Genomic DNA, 21,926 nt, shown 5'->3' with positions numbered 1-21,926 from the left:
GTATATTAGGACTGAGGGATAATTCTCAGAGAGATTTGGTCAAAGGGTGTATATACCCTGTTCATTTCTAGCCCATCGTTTGTCATCTCTGCCTCCAAAACGCATCTCCAAATGCACCTGCTGTCCCCACCTCCGCAGCCACCTCCGCCTTCCCCCACTGCTGCTGTACCTGTGTGCCCTGTTTCCATCCTGGCCCCACCTCTCAAATTCCACTCGGTACCCAAGAGCCATAGTGATCTGTTTTTTTTTTTTTTAATTTTATTTATTTTTATTTGAGAGAGAGAGAACACGAGCAGGGGAGGTGCAGAGAGAGAGAGAGAGGGAGAAAGCGAATCCCAAGCAGGCTCCACACTGTCAGCACAGAGCCTCATGCTTCCTGACCGTAGAATTTGGAGAGTGGGAAGCCTACTTGTATTGCGTCCTTCCTCTCTTCCGTTTGGTACCAGCTGCCAGTGTTTGCACTGGTATGCCATTCTCAAAAACCATATGGTCTCCTATGTACGTCTCCAGGATTCCCTCCATTAGACAAGAGGTTGCTTCACAGATCTCTCCTGGAGAATTTCCCTCTATTCCTGGCTTCTGCTGAGATGTCTCCAAGGATCCATGAGTCCCATGTCTCGAGAGAACCCTCAGCATGATTGAATACTCCAAACTTTGGATCCTTTTCCAGTAACTAGCGAAAGGTTGTCCAGCCATGCTCAGGCTTCTCTCCCGAGCGTGTTTTTCTGACCGTGAATCTCCTCATTTTAGCATCCTTTGCAACCTAGACAGGCTGAGAGTTTCCCACATCATCAAATCTCCGTTCCACGCACTACTTCTCACATAGCCGTAGACACAGTTCGGCTAAGATCCTGCCGCTACGTCATGGGACTCCCCCTCCCCTAGTTTCCGTAACATGCTCCTTATTTCCCGAGTCCCCACAAGCAGCACATTTGGTGTCCATTATATTTCTACTGTCGGGTATTTTTACAATGGTTTATCTAAGATGGTCAAAGTATTCTAGCTAAATCTTAGGACGTCTTAGGTGCTTCTAAACATCCTTCAGTACATAGGATAGCCCCCCCACAACTCTTATAGCCCCCCCCACAACTCTCTGCCAGACATTTTACCGTCTGGAATTTCAGGATCATTTGGAGGCCTTTGGGATCTCATATTCAAAGTGTGGTCCCTGGACCAGCAGCATTAACATCACCTCGTTAGAAGCGCATCTCCTGGGGCCTCATCCAGGACCCACCGAATCGGAGACGCTGATGTGGGGGGAGGTGGGACCCCACAGTCTGTTTACAGGAGCCCCAAACCAAAACACTTGTGACGCACACCCGCGCACACACACGTACACTCTTAGTGACATCCCAGGCGTGTGACCACAATTCATACTGTAATTACCGCCCTGCTGGAGAGTGGCTCATTTGTCCCTTTCGTATCTTCCGAGCGATGCCAACACGTGTGTCAAGATGATTTTGGTAAATGTTCGTTTGCTGGGAATAGTCCCTCGGTTCTAATGATCCATTTTCAGATGAGTTCTTCTCAAAGTAACATATTTCATTTTTTGCCTCTCTTCTTGACTTTTGGCAGGAGCTAAGAAAAAGCCTGGAACTTAGTGTAAATCTACAAAGGAAACAAAAAGATGGTTCCAGCGAGGAGTATGACTCTATCGAAGAAGATGTGCTCTCGGAGCCAGAGCCCGAGGAGCAGGTGCTGGGGGGCCACTGCAGAGATGACCCCGCCCCTTCCAGTGGGGACTCGGTGCAGAAGGACGTTCCCAAGGACCAGGAGATGGAAGGACGCCCTCCCCGGGGGCCAGACCCCCTCGTGGTGCTGGAATTTAACCCAGCTTCCAAAAGTGAGCTCTGCCTTATGTGGCATTTCTTTGCCTTTGGTGGCTCTGGGCCTAAGAGCAGGACTTGTGTTTCCAGCAGGGCTTCAGGAGTTTGGTCTTGGGCAGACCGTCTCGCAGGCCAGGGAGGTATGTCCATCTGGTCTGTCTGCTGATCGCAAGACACAAAGGCTCCCAGAGGCCTACAGATGACCCTGAAATCCCAACGGCAGGTGTCTGGCAGCTACTTTTGGGGGACTAGCCTGTGCATTGTAGGAAGTATAATAGGGTCTGCATGCCAACTGGCTAATGCATACTGGCTTCAGCAAAAGGGACTAGATTGGCTTGGTGAGCGGAGGAGACCAGGGCTGTCATAGGACTCTTGGCCCCTCCTCCCCGCCCCGCGCCCCCCCCCCCCCCCGCTTCTCTCTCCTCCACTTCCTCCCTCTCGTCTCTGCCTTCATTTGTCCTGAGACCCTTCTGAGGTGGGCTCTCCACATAACTGACACAGAATTGAGACACTGGCTTTATGCCTCCCTCAGAAAATGGATTTTTCTTCCCAAAAGCTCCAGTGCAGGTCCCAGGCCTGGCTCTTGAACCCACATCGGGTCACGTCTCTGAACTAGTCACTGTGGCTCTGATGGACCAGGTCCAGCCAATAAGGCCTTGGGTGCGGTCACTGCCAGCCAAACCACATGGACAGGTAGTTTCCAAAGGGAAAGTCAAGGTAAATCTGAGGAAGGAAGGAAACGTGCAGGACAGACAGAAACAGCGGCTGTCCACGAGGGGAGGTTTTCCAGAAAGGACCCTGGAAAATTGAGTAGAGAAAACAATTGATGAGGGGGCAGGGAGGGGCCTACCTGCCACAGTCCCCGTGCCCAGGCCCGAGCTGGCTTGGTCTGTGCCCATCTTCCCTCTCCATTCTGAGCACATCCTTCTCCAAGCCGGCTGTGCCACATGCTCTGAACCAAATATCAAGGCCAACCAGCTGGGAAGCGTGAGTGACCCTCAGGGAAGAGGAACAAGGGAATGTTTGAAATCAGACAGAGTGTATCAGTCTGCTCGTGCCGCGTAACAAAGTACCACAGATGCGCCAGGAGCTTAAACAGCAACAGACACTTATTTTCTTACAGTGCTGGAGGCTGGAAGTCCAAGGTCAGGCTGCCAGCAGGTTGTTTTCTCCTTCAGCCTCTCTCTTTGGCTTGGACATGGGCATCTCCTCCCTTGTGGCCTCACCTGGTCTGCCCTCTGTGTGTGCCTGTGTGTCCTCATCTCTTCTCCTTACAAGGACACCAGGCAGATTGCACCAGCGACTCATTTTTCCTCACTAACCCCTTTAGAGACCCTGTCTCCAAATACAGTCACAGTCTGAGGTCCTGGGGATTGGGACTTGAACATATGGGTTGTTGCTTTTTCTTTTAATTAATTAATTAAATAATTAATTTTTGAGAGAGAGAGAGAGAGAGAGAGAGACCGACCAGGGGAGAGGCAGAGAGAGAGCGGGAGAGCTCTCAGCGCAGAGCCCAAAGCAGGGCTCAGACTCATGAACCGTGAGATCGTGCCCTGAGCCGAATCCAGGAGTCAGACGCTTAACCCACTCGAACCACCCAGGCGCCCCTTGAACATACGAGTTTTGGGGAGACATGATAACAGGCAGCCCTGGAAAAACCCACACCCGGTGGTTGTTGCTTCCAGAGAGCGAACATTTGTCCCTCAGGCGTGCTCTCATTGTGTGCTCTCACCTCCAAACCTTGGCTTGGGCCGCTCCCTCTGTCTAGATTACCACATCTTCCTTCCACCCCGAAGCCTGAAACCTGGCTCCCTGCTTTTCCCTCAAGACTCAGCTCCGGGGCTGCTTCTTCCAGGAAGCCTCCTTTGCCCTCCTGGCCCCGGCCAGGCAGCTCAGTGCCTTCTCTGCTCCCACAGTATCATCATGGTGCTGGCCTTGCCCCGGACTCCCAGGGGTCTCTCTCCCTCTCTGGCCTGTGAGCTCTGCCAGGGCACAGATCAGCGCTTCCCCTCCGTTGCCTCCCCAGCGGACAGCACTCATCTGGCACATTCAAGCCACCCGGGAAATTGGTGTCAAACGCATGAAAGCTTTATGCCCACCCGCTGGAGTACCCCGCGGTGGGGGAAATGTTAACATACTCGTGAGACGCGCTGGGGCCGCGACCAGTGGCTTGCGTTTTCTCCAAGGAGTGAGGAGGGAGGGGGAGGGCTGTAAGGAGACTGAGCGAGCCCCCCTGTCCTGGAAACAGAGGGCACGATAGTCACTTGTGGGGTGAAGGACCAGGCCACAGACAGCTGGACCCCTGGCACCGTTTTGCGAGTGATGCTGGAGTGTGAAACAAAAAGAGAGAGAACTTCACTCTCTTGACATTTGTTTTCGAACAATTAGATTGTTTGGCAGGCCCCACGCTGGCCGTGGGGATGTCTGCCCTGGGCGGGGGCTGCTTCATCTGGAGCCACAGAGGGCTGATGCCTGCCTCCTAGGGATGTTCTCCCTAGTGATTCTCCCTAGTGATTCCCCAGCAGGAGAACCCACTCACAGAGAGGAGCAGGCAGAGGTTGAGGGGCCTATCACAGGATCCCCCCAGACCCCAGCGTGGGATTGGAGTTCTGAACTAATCCCGAGCATTTACTCAAAACCAGTCAATAGTGTCCGGAAAAGACGTGCTTGGTTCTGGGCTGTTCGTTCCTTTTTTTTCCACCGGACGCATATCACGCCCCAGGCACTGTGCTGGAACAAAAGAGGCCCCGGTCCCTTCTCCCTAGCAAGGAGAACAAACACACACACACACACCACAGTGATAACAACTGCCAGCATTTGCAGAATTCTTACTAATGTGTGCCAAGCACTGTTCCAAGGACGCGAAGTCCTTACCACAACACCAAGGCAAGTCCTGTCATTGTACCTGCTTTACTGATGGGGAAATGGAAGCACGGAGCGGTCAGATCACTTGCCCGAGGTCACACAGCTAGGGAGAGGCAGAGTGGGGTTGAGCCTGTAGGCGTCAGAGCCCAGAGCCTGAGCTCTTAATCACTAGGCTAAATAAATAAACCAGATCAAGTTATAAAGCAATAGTTGGGCTTTGAGGAGTCAAAGCCCTCTTTTCCCTCCTAATTGAAACAAATGAGAGATGGGTTTGGGAATCTGCTAGAAGGAGAGCAAATGATCCACCTTTCCAACTGAGAAGAGCCGCATTGCTGGCCACTCAGTGCTGCCCGCTAAAGTAGACAGACCCTCATCCCAGATGTGGGCAGAGCTGGGCAACTAATGCCACCAGTGTGATGGCAGGGGGGGGTGGGGGAGTGGGGCGCGTGTGCCCTGAGGGCGAGCCCACTGGAGGAACGAAGAGAGTGGCTGGGTTGAGCTCTGATGGCTTCCTGCCCTCCCTGTCCCACTCCATGTGTCCTCTTGTCCGTGAGGGCCAGCGCGGGAGTGGCACAGAGAAAAACAGAAGTTGTTTTTCCCCAAACTGGAAAGGTGAAGCCAAATCATGGGCCAGCTTAAGAATTCAGGTAGGAGGAGAGCACGGTGCCCTCAAGAGCCTGGAACGTTGTCAAGATTATAAAACAGGACTCTGGTTGGGGGCTGGGGGTCAGAGAAGGACCTTGTGGGCTGGAAGGGTCAGAGGAGCCTTGTCAGAGGAGACCGTGGTGAAGCTGGGACGGGAATGAGGAGGGAGCAGCTGTGGGAACAGCATTCCAGGGGCAGGGGGTAGCAGGTGCAAAGGGTTCGAAGAGGGAACGAACTTGGCACACCCGAGGACAGAGAAAGGGCCGGTGCGGCTGGAGCCAAGCGAGCATGTAGGGAGCGAGGTTCACGAGGAGGCTGGTGGGGGTCCCAGGCCACCTTCCATGAAGACTCAAGGGGGTTCTGGATCCTTTGGAGCCCTAGAAAATATCCTCGTGTAGACTTTCGATAGATAAGGCAGGCCTGGGGGCCACAGTTTCTGGAAGGTCATCTTATCCAGAGGAGGCGGTGGTAGACGGGGATTAACGTGGTTCAGGGCAGGGCTCCAAGCCAGGCGGGCCTGGTGAAAACCTGCTTCCATCGCTCCCTGGCTCTGTGACCTTGGGCCAACAACCTGAACGTCAGAGCCCTATTCTGTAATAGTATGTATTAGTCCTCTGTCGCTGCTGTAACAAATCATGACGAACTCGGTGGCCCGACACAACACAGATTTATTATCTTATAGTTCTATAGGCCAGAACTTTGACATCAGCTCACTGGGCTAAAACCACGGTATCCGCAAGGCTGTGAGCTTTCTGGAGGCTCTCGGGGAAAACCCCTCTTGCCTTTTCCAGCTTCCAGAGGCTTCTGCATTCCTTGGCTCAGGGTCCCTCCCTCCACCTCCAGAGCCAGCAAGGTCAAGTCTCTCTGTACCTTTCTTCCAGATCCTGTCTCCCTCTCGCCCTCCTTGTGTGCCACCCTCTTCTCTGTGCCTGTGCGAGTGCCTGGGTCTGTTTTATTGTGGTCAGGTACACACGGCACAGATTTACCAAAGTCACCATTAAGAGCACCATTTGGTGTTATTAAGGACAGTCACCATGACCACGATCTAGCTCCACAAGTTTTTCATCGTCCCAAACTGAAACTCTGTCCCTCTTCTACTTTTAAGGACCCTTGTGGCTTCCATTGGATCCACTGGGATAACCCAAAATGATCTCCCTAGTTTCGAGTCGGCTGATCAGCACTGTTGATTCCCCTTTGCCTTGTGGCCTTGTGTCAAGGCATCTTTGGGCGCCTCCCGTCCACCCCCTGCGATGTCTGGGGAGGGACCTGTCCCCGCAGCTGAGCACTCAGGGGCCTGACCTCAATCAGTGCTGGCTGTCGCTGTTAGCAGCAGCTGCATATTTTCGGCATGTGGGGAGACAGTCTTGTGGTCATTTGCCCCGTCCCTTCTTTGTCTTGCCCCCTGTCCTGAATGTCATCCGTTGGGCCCTGCATTTCAGGCCAGCCAGGGAGCAGCGAGTTCAGAAGTGTATAGAGAAACACATGTCCTTCATCAAGTCCGCAGCGGAGGGTGGAGAGGTTGGTGCGGGACACCCCGCACCTTCTGAGCCCCCAAGAATCCCATGGGGCCCTGGATTCTGGGACTCCCTCTCCTCTGGGCCCCCTGAGGCCCCCGGGATCGCTCTGCTGGGACTCCGATTACATGGCACTTCAGCAGACAGTTCCCGGGTTTCCTGTCTTCCCAGGCCAGGAAGTCCCGAATCCTGGGACCTTGACTGATCTCCCTGCCGGCAGGGTCTGTTTTCCTCAGCCGCCAGCCTTGCTGGCCTGCAAAGCTGGCCTTCTGCCCGCTGGTCCCAAGCACGTTCTCTCGAGCTCTTAAATCTGCGCTGGACAGAGGCTCTTAGCGCCATTTCCCCTGAGCTGGAGCCATTTGCAGACCTTCTGAAGTCACAGGGGGTTTTTTTGGTTTTTGTTTTTTTTGTGTGTTTTTGTTTGTTTGTTTTTTGCCATTGCCACAAACCTCCTGTACTGTTTTAGCTGTTGTTTAAATCAGCACCTTTTCTTTCTCCATCTCCCTCTGTTTCTTCCCCCCTGCCCTTCCTTGCTCTTTCTTTCCTTTCTTTAATGATTTTCAGATTGTTCTAAGCAATGATATTAATGAAATCAAGGGGTCGATAGGCTGGTTACATGTTTTTTCCATGCAGGTTCAGTTAAATAATCGCTTAAAAAACATTTGCCTGCACGGCCTCTGGCATCGTTTCCTGTTCTGCCCGCGGTACAGGCACCCTACTTTGGGAAACGTTGACTTCAAGGCACGGCCTGTGTGCCTTTCACCGTTTGCACATTCTGTTCCCTGTGTCTGGAATGCCCCATCTCCGTGCCTCTGGTAACCTGTCAGGGCTCTCCTCTCTGTCTGCTGCATGCCTGCCGGCCACATGCTCCCAGCTGCGTGGCCCCTCTGTGACCCTGGTGCTGGAACCTTCTTCTGTCCCAGAAATGTTAAAATCTGAAAACCTACACCTAGAACGTGTCCTAGAAAGTTTCATTTATTTGCCAGGATGCGCCGCATAATTCACATCTCCATTCCAAACTAGCGTGCCGCCTGGCACAGGGTAGGGGTTCAGCAAGTATTTGTCGAATGAATAAGTGAACGAACCAACAGATACCCAAGCAGAAAGCCCCGCTCTGCTAGCGCTCCACGTTTGACATATAAACCGCTGTTTTCCTGCAGGTAGTAAGAAGGAGAGGAATTTGTCTGCTAAGCGGAAGGACAACGCTGAGGTTTTCATTCCCAGCAGACCTGAGTTGAACCTGAACCCCCAGCCCTCTGCTGTGTTCCCAGACCAGGAGAAGGCATGTTCAAGTAAGAGTTCTGGCAGCCTCTGAGCAGGACTGGGGCTGGGCCTGGGGCACTCTCACTGGGATGCCGTGATAGAGCAGTCTTTGCTGTGTTACCCTCTTTGTCAAGGCCTGAGCTCACCTTTCCTAATTGTGTTGTTAGTCAAGGTCTCCAGAGAAACAGAACCGAGAGAGAGAGAGGGAGGGAGGGAGAGAGAGAGAGAGAGAGAGAGAGAGAGAGAGAGAGAGAGAGAGAGAGAGTGTGTGTGTGTGTGTGTGTGTGTCAAAGTCCAATCTGCAGGCTGGCTTAGCAGAACCAGGAAGAGCCAGTCTTCCAGTACACAGGCCATCGCACCGGAAGGGTCGAAGTTGCCCGATGAAGTCCAGAGGCCGTCTTCTGGAGAATTCTCTCTTACTTGGGAGAGGGTCAGTCCTTTCTGTTCAATCCAGGCCCCTCAGCTGATTGGATGGGGCCCACCCACATCATGGAGGGTAATCTGCTTCATTCTCCAACTGAAATGTTAACCTCATCCCGAAACGCCTTTCGGAAACCAGAGTAGTGTCTAACGAAATATCTGGGCTCCCTGTGGCCCAGTTGAATAGACACATAAAGTCAACCATCACAGCCACTTGCTCATTCTATAACCAAGATGCGGTTCTAGAAGAAAACCTATTTCAGTTTTGGCTTTGCTTTTAAATTGTTATTTTCTACTTTATATGGATCATGATACACGCCAATGGTACTAAATTCCAATAGTACAAAAGAGGTTATGGTGAAGTCAGCCTGTTGCTCTTCTAATGGAGACGGGAGGTCACGCTCATTGAGCACTTCCTGTGAGCCGGCCACCGCTGTCAGCTGTGTTATGTCATTCGTAATAAATTATGATCCTTATACATAGCCTCTGAGGGAGGCCCACAGATTGTCCCCATTTCACAGAGGAGGGGCTGAGGCCCAGAGCAGGCGATCAGTCACACGGCTGGGAAGTGGCCAGTGTAGGCCCCAAGCCCCAGTGGAGTGGCTCTGAGGAAGCCACTTGTTCTGGTTTCTGGCATTCTGTGAATGCCAGAGAATTCAAGGCATCCTGGTGTCCCCAGGATTTGGAACCCTGGGGTGTCCTGGGCAAAATCCAGCTCCAGCCCACCAGCCTTGCTTAAACAAGCAGTCTGTCTGAGCCAGGGGCCCTGATCTCTGTCGCTGTGGCATTCCGTCCACACCGGGGATGCCACACAAGTTCCCTGGGCAAGTGGAACACCTCCCGGCTGGGGGATCCCCAGTGCTGGACATGCGCGTCCTACCTCCGCTCCCCACCCTGGAACAAGGGAGCCAGGTTCTTACATACCCCTCCCCTGTGCCGGGGGAGCTGTGGGCAGAGGTTTGCCCGAGGGGCCGTGGGCAGGGCTGCACCCAGGCATTATCTGGTTAATTCTTACCACAGCCCGAAACCCACATTAATACAGAGCAAGGCATTTTAGGTAGCAACGTGATTTTGAAAAAGCGTCTTTGAGGGAAAGAGTCCGCATCAACCCGTGTAGTTAAAAAGTCCGACGGTGGTGGAATTTTTAGGCACAGCTGGATCCGGGTGATTAAAAGCAGCAGCCTGCCTCTGCCCATCTTCCACTTCAACGTTCTTTGTGCCCGTTGTGCCTGGGCAGGCTCTTAAGGGTGGTGAGATGGCCACCAGCAGCCCAGAGCCCACCAACACTGGCAGAAAGCAAGCCTGACCACCCACTAGCTCTGTGACCTCGGGCAGGTTACTTAACCTCTCTGGGCCTCATTCTTCGATTTGCAAACAGGGAGAAGAACCCCCCCATCTGAGGGTTGCTATCAGGATCAAAGAGCTGGAGAGATAGGCCACTTAGAGGGTCACCTGGCCGAGAACAAGTGCTCGGCAGGGCCATCACGCACTGTTCCCACTGAGGCCAGCAAAGCCTTGGAGCTGCTGTCGCTCCCGGCTTGAGTCGGGGTGGTTCTGTGAAGCAGACACTGGTGCTGTCCCCGGAGGCAGAGGCAGTGGGTGCCAGGCAGCAAATTCCAGGAAATCCCTCTGGATAGTGCTACCCCCTTCTCCCATTTCACAGGTGGGGAAACCAAGGTTGAGAACGCGGGAAGTTACTTGCCTGGAGTAACGGGAGAGCAAAGCCACGATTCACACCCAGGCTCCAGGGCTCGTGCTCTGGATGGCTGTGCCGGGCTGCTCCTCTGCCCTCCCCCCTCCCCCCGCCCCGAGCTGGCTGGTCACAGAGGCGGCCTTGCAGGCACCTGGGGGTGGGCCCTGACAAGTCTGGTGGTGACTCAGGCAGCGTTACAGCACAGGAGCCCTGGGTTGGGGGGTCAGGACAGTAGGCGGGGCTGGCAGCGAGCATCCTGGGAATGTGCCCTGGGCCATGGGCCGGGCCAGCAGGGGAGGCTGGGCCGTGGGGCCCAGGCCTGGGGCTGCAGGTCAGGGGCATGCTCCAGTCCAGTCCAGTCCAGCCCCGGATGGGGTTCTGGGTAAGGCAGCAGGTCATCTGTTGTCTTTTTGACCTCACCAGAAACCTGTGTGCTGAGCACCTGCTATGTGCCGGCCCCTGATCCAGGCCTGGTGATCCAGTGAGCAACACACTTTTCCTGCTCTCTTGGTGTTGATATTTCGGTGGGTGGGGCTAGATAACAAACACGAAGATGGGTGGTAACAGCTACCACCAAGACAGCAACTGCACCAAGGCTGGCAGCGTGGTCAGAGGAGGCCTCTCCAAGGAGGGGGGACACGAGCTGAGACCTGGATGAGGTCAAGGACTAGCCCTTTGCAGAAGGGAAAGCCTGTGCAAAGGCCCTGAGGTAGGAAAGAGCTGCTCAGTTGGCTCAAGAATAAGAAAGAAGGCTGGAGGCCAGAGCGTGGCGGGTGAGGGGTCACAGAGGTGAGCAGGGGCCGGGGGAGGGACTTGGCACTGACCTGCTTTATATTTGAACAAGGTCCCTGTGGCTGCCACATGGAGTGTGGCTTGTCGGGAGCCAGGGTGGATGTGGGACTAGAGGATGGGGAAGGTGGTGGCTCGTCTCTGAGTCTTACCAGTGGCCGGATTCCTGACAGCAACCGAGGAGTCTGTTGTAAGCATACAAGACTAGTTGTGACATTTATCCTGAACAACCGAGGGCAAGGAGCTGGGCGGTGGGGAGCCTGCCGTGATAGGACAGCAGAGCCGAGACTCGGCAGTGATGGGGGACTCCCTGGCTTGTCACTTGGCTGGTGCAGGTCCTGAGATCTAGCAAGGGAGCAAGGGAGACCTAAGTAAGCCAGGCCGCTGGATCTGGACAGGTAGTATTCAGTGCTAAGCCCACTGCAGGAAGGCTGGGTCTGATCTGCGTCCTGCCTCAGCGGGGAGTGACCCCGAACCACAACCGGGCAGAGGCTGCGGGTGGTGGAGTTGTGTGCGTCCTACCCACACGAAGAGCCAGAATCCAGTGGGCAGAGTTGGGACCAAACTGGCTCCTGGGACTTCTTGGCAAAAGCCAGAGCCTAGAAAGGTGCTTGCATTGGGGGGGGACCCGAGGAAGGTAGACGTGGAAAGGGAATCACCGCAGAAGTGATATGTTGACAAGGGCATGCCAAGGTCACAGCTGCCGATGGGGCTGGAGATGCCATATTTGTAAATAGGTCTTTCGAGATGTAGTCGACAGGGGTGAAGAGTCAGATGTAACATGTAAGATGTCAGAAAAACGTGGTGAGTTTTGGATCTATCTGCTTTGGTTGGATGAAGGACCAAGAAGCTGGGAAGGAGAGAGAGAGAGGGGGGCCAGGGGACGAGATAAGGGCCCCGTCAGCTCTTGCAGGGCCAACAGCACGTGGAGGGTGCAGATGGTAAATCCCGCGTGATGCTGTTTCTCCGACACCCAAACTGGCTCCGTTAACCGCAGCTTCAGGAAACAAAAGTCTGGTCTGTCCTTCTGGGCTCACCGGGACTCCCCTCCCTCATGCGTGTGCCGCGATCACTAGATGTCCCGCGTCTGGGTAATAAAGCGAAAAGCCGGCATTTACAAAGCACTGAGCCGAAAGCGGCGTGTTTTACAACACGCACGTCATCTTGCGTGTCATCATCTAAACCACCCCGGGCGGCGGATGCTGTCAGCAACACCATTTTACAGAGGAGACCAAGGCACAGAGAGGTTGAGGAGTCTGTCCAAAGTCACACAGCCAGCGAGTGGCGAAACCAGTGCTTGAAAACCTGGCTTCAGAGTCTGTTTTCTTAGCCACGCCACCACATGGCCCCTCGCGTGCCCGCTAAAATGTGACTCGCTTACGACGTACCCACGTCGGGCCGGTCCGAACCAAAAACAAGCCTGAAATCACAGAACTGAGTCACAGGAGATATTTTTTTTTTCTAATTCTCATTGATGTCAGCATATAACTGTTAATATTCTCCAAGGTGAACAAAATTTTAGTGCATCAACTAAAACAATTTTGAATAGCGTCTTCGTTTCCTACGGTTGCTGCTGTAACAAAATACCACAGTCTGAATCGAGTCGAAGAGCAGAAATGTATCGCCTCACAGCTCTGGAAGCCAGAAGTCCAAGACTAAGGTGTCAGCAGGGCCGTGTTCCTTCCGAAGGCTCTAGGGCAGAATCTGTGCTGGGCCTCCTTCTAGTTCCCGGTGGTCCCTTGACTCGGGGCAATGGAACTCCAACCTTCACGTGGCGCTCTCCTGCGTGGGCATCTGTCTACGTGTCCAGATTTCCCCTTTTTATAAGGATATCAGTCATATTGGATGAAGGTCCACCCTCGCGACCTCATATTAACCCAATTATCTGCAAATAACCCCATTTCCAAGGAAGGTCACGTTGACAGGGCCTGGGGGTTAGGACCCCAGCATCCTTTATGGGGACTCAGTTCAACCCGTAACACAGACCTTCATGGACAACATTTTGAGAAGCAGAGCTTAATTAATTAATCAATCTATCATCGGCCATTCTCCAGAAAGTTCTGGCATATTTTAACAAACTACATATAACCTGTGGCGTGAGACGAACACATACCTGAGGAAGTGAGGGTGAAGAGAAAACGAGAGTAGAGAAAACACGATGAAGCCAGGGGGTGAACAAATGGGTACGTGAGGGCGGTACAGTTGTGGCTCTGAGCTTCCGTGGCAAAGAATCGTGGATGCATATAAAAAATGTATGTCACTGGGCCATCTGATCAAAGTCAGATCACCCGCCGTCTCTGGTATTTGGTTCTTAGAGCGATTTGTCCCATCGACTCCCCGAAAGAGGACCCTGTCTGAGGTAATGGAATCTTCATTTTGAACAGATTTGGAGCTCAGCCTGTCAAATACATTTGGCCCCTACATAAGCCACATTGGAAGAAAGGAAAGTTGAAAACCGTGGCATTGTCCCCACCCTCGCGCTGGGATTACGGTGGAGCCACTTTTCACACGGGGATTATGTTCTGAAGGTCAGAAGTGCAGGTGGCCAAAGAAACCCTTGGAAATCTGTCAGACTGATGCTGAAGGGCAGCGTGTATGTGTATATATGTAGACAACCCCAGAGCATCGTCTCTCCTCCAGGGTGGGAACCATCCCAGCTCCTTGGCTGAGCCCCAGATGAAGCAGTTGGCTCTGTCTAGGGTCTGGGTTGCAGTGAAACTGTGTTTTTATTTATTTTTTATTGATTTATTTATTAAAAAAATTTTTTTATGCTTGTTTATTTTTGAGAGAGAGAGAGAGTGAATGGGGGAGGGACAGAGAGAGAGGGAGACACAGAATCCGAAGCAGGCTCTGGACTCTGAGCGGTCAGCACAGAGCCCGATGCGGGGCTTGAACCCACAAACTGTGAGATCGTGACCTGAGCCCAGGTCGGATGCTTAATCAACTGAGTCACCCAGGCACCCTGAAAATGTGTGTTTTTAGACTCTGGCATTGTGCTCAGGGTGCTGGGTGTTCACATCCCCAGAGGCACAAGGAACCTGAGACTTCCTGACAAGACAGTGACATCAAACCATCTCACCCCTTCCAGGCACAATCTGGACTGCTTATATGCTTTGTATTTGTGGGGCGGGCTTTTGAGGGTCACGCACAAATCAGCCTCTTTATATCTCCATGGTGAATGAAACCTTTTATCACCGCATTGTCTCTTTCAATCTAGTGATGCTCTTTGCCCTAAAGCCCACCAACTTTCTTTTGGTCAGTGTTTACATGGTGTATCTTCTTTCCTCCTTTGCTTTGAAACTCTCTCCTTCCTTACATTGAAGTTTGTCTCTCATAAGCAGCATGTAATTGGGTTTTATTTTTATCCTCTAACAATCTACGTGTTTTAATGGGCACATTTAGTCCATTTACATTTAATGTAATTGCTGATATACTTGAGTTTAAATCTACTATCGTATTGTTTGCTTTTTATTGGCTCTGCCTGTTTTATGTTCCTCTCTCTCTCCTTTCTTGCCCTCTTTTGAGCTGATTACTTTCTGTTGTTCCTCCTTTCTCTCTCTATTAGCTTGTTAGTTATACATTCTTTTATTATCCTTCCAGTCATCACCTGAGATTGCGACACGCATTCTTGACTTATCTGAGTCTAAATTAGCAAGTTTACCACTTCTCACTCAGTGAAAGGACCTTACAACTCTGTAACTCCATTTATTCCCCTCCCAACTTAAATGCTATTATTGTCATGCTGTTTAATTCTGTCTAGATTTTAAACCTCACTAGGTGACGGCATCGTCATTATTATCACTATTATTCTTAATTTTACACAGTAGTGATCTGGACTGCCCATGTTGTTAACCTTTCTGTGCCCTTCCATCCTGGCTTTTGCCAGGTCACCCTGACTCTCAGGCTGTGACCCCAAGTCTGTCACCAGCTCCGCTCAGCCTCCCAGCTAGCAGCGGCTCACTCAAGAGTCAACAGCTCCTTGTGGGTTCACCTCTCTGGGTTTCCTTCTCCTGCCTTCTTTTGGCCCTGTTCATTCACATGTAGTCCTTCACAGCCCTGTTCATTCTCCACGCCTTCCAACAAATGTCTTTTTTTTCAATCAGGTTTGTGTAACACTTGGGCCAGCTTTTCTAGCTGTGCTCTAAGGAAGAGTTGGGTCCGGATGAACGTCACCAGAAGTACAACCTATTGCCTGTACTCTTTGTAGAGTTATTTCCCCCCTTGCCCCTTTTCTTTTGGCCAAGGTCATAAAATTGAATTTGTGTCAATTAAATGTGCGTATGATGCATGAGAGCTTATTCCCCTCTGTCACTGTAACTGTCCTGGTTCTAATGAAGGGACCTCATGTCCTGTGTTACTCCCATCTCTACCCAGGAGACTTCCAGAGACCTGTTGTCCTATTGAGGGGGAAAGAACATTAGTCTTTAATGCACAAAGTTTACTGTCAAAGTTGTCAGAATGCTCTAGGGAAGTGATATATCTGAACCACTTTTCTCAGACAAGCTGCCAACCGTAGAAATAAAGTAACACCCTCAGTGTGATTGAATTAGAGGACCCTGACAGCCCTGTACTTAGCATTTCTGTCAGGTACCAGCAGCAGAAAGACCACTCTGCCGAAGTCCAGAGTCTTACAGTTAGTAGTTAGTCTGTGTTCATTATTAATAGCAAGTGACAGAAATCCAAACTGGCTAAAGCAACAAAGGAAAATGTATTGCTCACAGACCTGGAGAGTCCAGGACTATAGATTCGGCGTCAGGCATGGTGGGATCTAGGTGCCCGGATGATATCACCAGGAAGCTGTCTCTTCATCACTTAGCTCCTCTCTCCTCCAGTCCAGCAGGGTCTCAAACTTGGAATGTGCATCAGAATTCTTTGCCAAGCAAATGAAAACACGGATTGTTGGACCCAGCCCCAGTTTCTGCTTCGGTGCATCTTGGAGCCTAAGTATTTTGATCCCGTAACAAATTCCGATGATGCTGAGGTTACCGATCCAGGGATCACACTTTGAGAACCACATCTCTAGTCTCAGGCATGGCCCACGGATGGCCCCCAGGGCCTCTAGGCTCTCTTTTTGCTGGCCCAGCAGCCCTAGAGAAAGAAACTGCTCCTTTGCTAATAATTCAGCAGAGCCCAGGAACGAGCTCTCCCCTGAACGGATCTCCAATCTCCGTGGTCACAGGGAAAGGCTGGGCGAGGAGCAGGGTCAGATCCATCCAAAGTCTGTAGCCTGAGAAGAGAGGGGAAGGGCTGGTTCCCCCAAAGAAAACACGGGCGCTGTGATGGTGTTCCCCTTACAGGAAAGACAAAAGCAAACTGCTCTTCATTTCATGTGCAAATTAAGCACCGAGGACATTTTGCTAAAGATGCTCCAGAGGCAGGGCGTGGAGCAGAGGGCTGTGATGATCCCGGAGGAAGGAGAGGAGTCACGTAGTCAGGGTGGCGCGGGGAGCCCTCATCGCCTTCCTCGGAAACCACGTGCATTCCCGGGGCTGAGAAAAGAGACGGCAGTAACATGATGAGTGTTCGAGTCACAGACAGCACCTGCCCACGGAGAGGCCCGGAGACAGAAGAACACAGGCCTTGACAAGCCATGTGTATCAGCTATTTATAGCCGCCCAACAAACTACCCCAAAATACGGTGGCCTGAGACAACAGCCCTTTTTTGCTCAGACAGGCTGGGCGGCTCCAGAGGGAGCTGGTGGCCACCTGGGCTGGATGGTCTCGGACAGCCAGTCCCTCGAGTGACAGAGCATGGGTGGGGGAGGGGCAGAGAGAGAGAGAGACACAGAATCCGAAGCAGGTTCCAGGCTCTGAGCGGCCAGCACCGAGCCCGACGCGGGGCTCGAACTCGCGGACCGTGAGATCATGACCTGAGCCGAAGTCGGACGCTTGACCGACTGAGCCACCCGGGCGCCCCCGTGTAAGTGCTTTTTGCAGACTCTGCTTGGTCTTGACTGTCCAGTGATCTGTTGGCCAAAGAAAGTCACCAAGCTGAGCCCAGCTGGAGAAATAGACTCCACCCCTCGGTGAGTGACGTTGCATCGGGGGGCCAGGGAGAGGAGGAGGTGGCGGACACTGGTCACAGCCTCTTAGGCCATGGGAAGCGTGTGGCCTGGTGAGGCTGTGCTGTCGTCAGCTGCATGGAGGGGTGAGTACTCAGGTGTGGACCATTGTGCGGGTGTAGCCCCCCCTTCCCACCTGCCACTTGAATTTTAGAGGCGAGTGTGGGCATCTCAGGATGTTATTTTGTTTTATTTTTTTTAATGCTTATTTGCTATTTTTGAGAGAGAAAAAGAGAGAGCACAGGGGAGGGACAGAGAGAGAGGGAGACAGAAGATCCAAAGCAGGCTATGCACTGACAGCAGAGACTGATGTGGGGCTCGAACTCACGAACTGTGAGATCATGACCTGAGCCAAAGTCCAGCGCTTAGCCAACTAAGCCACCCGGGGTCTCAGGATTTTAGGGATGAGCGTGGGCATCTCAGGACAAAACAGGGCTAAGTCAGCTGTTTCCCTGGACCTTTTGCCACGCAAGTAAGTGCACAGTCTCCAAGCTGATGGTCATGTGACCCTAGGGAGTAGGGGTGCCCCGTAGAACCCAGAGGGCTTATAACCCGTCTAAAGGGGGCCCCACTACCCAACTCCAGCTTATGACCCCACATGGGAATGCCGTCTGGGCAGAGGTTCCCAGATCATAGGACTTTATTTTAATGTTTATTTATTTAGAGAGAGAGAGATAGTGAGTGGGGGCGGGGCAGAGACCGAGGGAGACGGAGAACCCCAAGCAGGCTCTGCAGCTGTCAGTGTAGAGCCTGATGTAGGTCTTGAACCCCCAAACCGTGAGATCATGACCTGAGCCAAAACCAGGTCGGATGCTTAACTGACGGAACCACCCAGGCACCCTGTGTTCCTATGATTTTTCAAGAAACTCCAGGAATTCTAATTATCAGGTGGATTTCCTCTTTAAAAAAAAAAAAAAGAAAAAAAAAAAAGCTTAGCATCTATTTCCAATAAAAAAAAAAATGGTAAAAGTCACACAACACACATCTGCAGGTGGTTTTGGCCTGTGGGCTGCTGGCTTATGATCTTTACAATAGACCCTTGTTATTCTCAGATGTAGTATCTTGCCGTTCCAGTGGATTCCCAGGTGACCTTAAAGGTCCCACGCATGCGGTAAGGGACAATTTTGCAGAGACTCTGACTTTGAGTTTTTTGGAGTCTCGGCTGGCAGATGGGAGCAAGTTACCTGGCTTGTGAGTCCACCGGGAGCCCCGCACCCCCCTGTCTTCTTTTGTGACATGTGTTGTATTCACGGTAAACCTCCCATGTTGATATGCTCTTTGTTTCTCTGTAAGAGAGAAAAAAGGGCAAATTTCGGTGAAGGGGAGAGAAAGTGAAGTGACCAGAAGAGGGATGGTTTTCCACCAGAAAAGAGCAGTGTGGGATAAATTAAAATGTGCAATTTGGTTCCTGCTGGTGGCACAAATTTATTGTGTGAATAAATCTGCCATTCTCTAGGTGTGTGATGAAAATAAATCCACCCCCCCGTGGGGTTCAGGCTGGTGCGAAGCTGGCTCACCCAAGTGAGCGATGAGAGCGTCAAAACGAGTTAAAAGGTGGTCGCCTCGTGTGTCGGGAGGAAATGCACCGTAAACACAAGCTGGTCAGCAGAAATGGGGTTCAGGAGGACGCCGGCACCGTGTGCAGACGTCTCTCGGAAACCACGGGCGGGGAAAGCTCTGGTAACGGAGCTGCAGGGTTGACCTTCACTCGGGAAGAGGGTGATTTCATTTTTCAAAGCGTCTTCTTAGCATAATAGGACTCAGACGGCACAGGCAGCCGGAGATGATCCTGTTGCCAGGGGAGCATTCCCTCCCCAGTGAAATTCGCTTGGGGCAGAAGCGTTTGTGTAGGCAGAACTGGACCCCACTGGAAGAACACGCCGTCCTCGATATCCTTTTCCAAGAAGAGGCGAGCACAGGGGTGCAGCGACCGAGGACAGAGGGTTAGACTCGGGTGCACCGTTCCTCCCCAGCCCCAGACCACTGAGGCACGAGAGGACGGGCCACCTGCGCACGTAAAGACAGTAACAAGGCAGGGGCACCACACAGCTCCTTGTAGACCGACTTTATAAGCGCTCCGCGCAGGAAATGGAGAAGGAGCTTTTGTTCTGCTGGTCTTGGTGCTGCCTGAGCCTTCCACCAACGTGGGGGTTCGCACCCCCACTGTTAGAGCCTGGGCACACTTGTCTCTTATTTATAGACCTTGGTCCCTTATTTATAGAATCCTCTAGAGCATCTGAAGGGGCCTTGAATTTTTTAGCTCTGCTGCACTGCAGCTGATGGAGGAAACAGCATTGCTTTGGTGCTATTCGCAAACACCGAGACCGACAAGGTCTGGGGTCGAAAGGACTTTCCATACGTTCCTTTGACAAAAATCATCGTGCCAGTCACCCGGGTTGTAGCTTGAGGCCTGTTGGGCTGACATGGCCTCGGGGCTGCATGAGAACCCAACCCCCAAGCCCAGCCCACCTCAGGGCCTTGGCACCTGCTGTTCCCTGGCCAGGAGCAACCCCCTCCCTCCCTCCACCATAGGGGTATTCACAGGGCTCACTGCCCTTAGGTCTCCACTCAGATGTGGCCTTCCCTCACCAAGTGCCTCAAATAGTGTCCACTCCCTCTATCCTCTCCAGCCTTTACCCTGCCACTTGTCCCCCACCTGCCGGTAGGTCCACGGTGCACCTGCGTGATCCGTGTCTGTCCCTGCCCCACGACTGTGGGCTCTGAGGCAGGGCCGTGCTGTTCTACCAGAGCAGCGTGTCATTCCACAGCCTAGCGAAGGTCGAGAGCCTGCGTCATTCATGCGTTTGCCTTGCGGGAACCCATTTCCGCTTCAGCCACCCTTGGGGCGACCGTGTGGATTTTTCAGTTCTAGCTTCGGTGTAGCTCAAGACCGAGTCCCATCCCCCCAGCTGCTTCCAGGACCTGAGCCCCGCGAGGCCCCCTGCGTCCCCCCAAGGGGGCATTTCCACACTCCCATCAAGGATCCCCACCCCCATCAGCATGTTAAGCCCTAGCTGCTACCAGCCCTTGCGTTCTTTCTGCTCGGTGTTTGGGTCGCTGAGAAGAAGGGCAACCAGGGGAGACCATAAAGCAGCCTTGACTGGGGTGAGCAGAATCCCGGGTCACTTATCCGGCAGCCCCTTACCTTCCTGTCCTGAGGAGCGGCGTCGGGGCAATGATGAGGGGACAGTACACCAAAGTCAGAAAATGACCCACTTGCTGTTTATAGCCCAGGCCGGCCATCTGCAGCCACGCGAGGTTCCTTTGCGTGCTCTTGACCCTCGTGGGAGAGCAGCTTGGACTTGTCGTGGCCTTGGGGTAGGCCAGCCCCTTGGGTTCTGTTGGCCTTCATAAGGTTTCTTAAAAACCAGGCTACGTCATGAACAGGTAAAATTCAGGGGATTTCACATAGATTTCTGATTCTAGCTTTTCTTGGGGGGAAAAAAAGGCAACGCTAAGAGTGTAGACCTACATGGGGGCGCCTGGGTGGCTCAGTCGGTCCAGTGTCCAACCTCAGCTCAGGTCATGATCTCACGGTCTGTGGGTTTGAGCCCCGCGTCGGGCTCTGTGCTGACAGCTCAGAGTCTGGAGCCTGCTTCGGATTCGGTGTCTCCTTCTCTCTCTGCCCCTCCCCCGCTCACTCTCTGTCTCTCTCTCTCTCTCTAAAAAATAAGTAAACATTAAAACATTTAAAAAAAGGAGTGTAGCCCTATGTGGCAGGTGCTGGCTGAAGCTGGGCTGTGGCCCCCGGCCCAGGGCATTCAAATTCACAGCCACTCCCTGGGTGCCTGTGGAAACTGATACTGTTCATGTTAGTTTAGCTTTTCCATAAAAACCCACGGCCTCCCATCAACCCAGTGCCCGGCCGTCCTGGAAGGCAGCCCAGCGGAGCTGCTGGGTTTCCGTGCCTCTCCTCCCGGTGCCATTCTGGATGTCGCTTCCGGAACTCTCCTTCAGATCCCACGTTCTGTGACACAACATAGCAGAAGGGTCACGCGCTCCAACAGGAACCCCCAGTGCTCCACCCGGATGGCTTACCGAGGTCGTAAAGACGGATGGATGCTATTTTCTGCATCCCAAGAGGTCGTACCTGTGAATGCCCACTTGGTTATCTTCGACATCACTTAAATGATGCGGTCCAGTCGCTGCTGTTGAATTCACATCTGTCTCCAGCACGGTGCGTTCGCGCAACCCGACGGCTCCGCTCCGATGCCAGAATCACATCTTGGACCCAATCTGTCCGAACCTGAGCCCCTGCTCTCTGCTCCCAAACCTGCTCCACCCACAGCCTTCCCAGCTCAACTCTTCCTCTCCCCCAGCCACATCCCTGGGTCCTGTCTTTACTGTGTCCGCGGGATCTGAGCAGCCTGTGTCCCGCCTCCGCCACTGCCTGGTCTCCCTGCTGTCACCTCCACCTCCACCTCCATTCAGTCTGTCCCCCGCTCAGTGCCTAAGTCAGGTCAAGCACTCCCTTGCCCTAGAACCTGCAGTGGCTCCCCATTTCACTCAGAGCAAGGCCCTGAGTGACCTGGCCCCACCCACCCCCACTTAGGCCTCCTGAACCCGTTTCCCCGGCTGCACCTTGGTGCTCCAGTAACAAAGCACACGCAGATCTCACCTCACTGGTGCCTGGAGCACAGCACCACCCTCCAGCCCCACTCTGTTCCGCTTTGCCTGTTTTTCCACAGCATTTTCTGACGTCTAACACTCTGTTTCGTTTCTTATTCCCCGGCTTGTTGTCTTACTGTACAAGGGCGAGGTTCTTGATCTGTCTGGTCACTGCTGTGTCCCCAGTGCCAAGGACAGAGCCTGACACAGCGGCACTCAATAAATATTTGCCAAGGGGATG

The 21,926-nt window shown here is 52.9% G+C and overlaps 1 protein-coding gene and 1 long non-coding RNA gene across 3 annotated transcripts in view; one reads left to right on the top strand and one right to left on the bottom strand.

Annotated features, from left to right (window-relative positions):
- Positions 1-21,926, top strand: part of KATNIP (katanin interacting protein) — a 193,290-nt gene that overhangs the window by 96,397 nt on the left and 74,967 nt on the right. The window contains 2 exon segments of the mRNA XM_042972321.1: positions 1,576-1,843; positions 8,011-8,142. Coding sequence (XP_042828255.1) covers positions 1,576-1,843; positions 8,011-8,142 — 400 coding nt within the window.
- Positions 15,582-21,253, bottom strand: LOC122234745. 2 transcript variants are annotated; one of them, XR_006212674.1, is made up of 3 exons: positions 21,168-21,253; positions 18,262-18,363; positions 15,582-16,504 (listed from the first exon to the last, which is right to left on the bottom strand). It is a non-coding gene; the product is annotated as an uncharacterized LOC122234745 (long non-coding RNA). The 2 variants fall into 2 exon arrangements; XR_006212675.1 differs by lacking the exon at positions 21,168-21,253 and adding an exon at positions 20,223-20,574.

Source organism: Panthera tigris, chromosome E3, assembly GCF_018350195.1.
Source record: "Panthera tigris isolate Pti1 chromosome E3, P.tigris_Pti1_mat1.1, whole genome shotgun sequence".
NCBI classification, from domain to species: Eukaryota; Metazoa; Chordata; class Mammalia; order Carnivora; family Felidae; genus Panthera; species Panthera tigris.
Note: the sequence above shows the minus strand (reverse complement) of the source record. Positions and strands in the feature narration are given on the sequence as shown.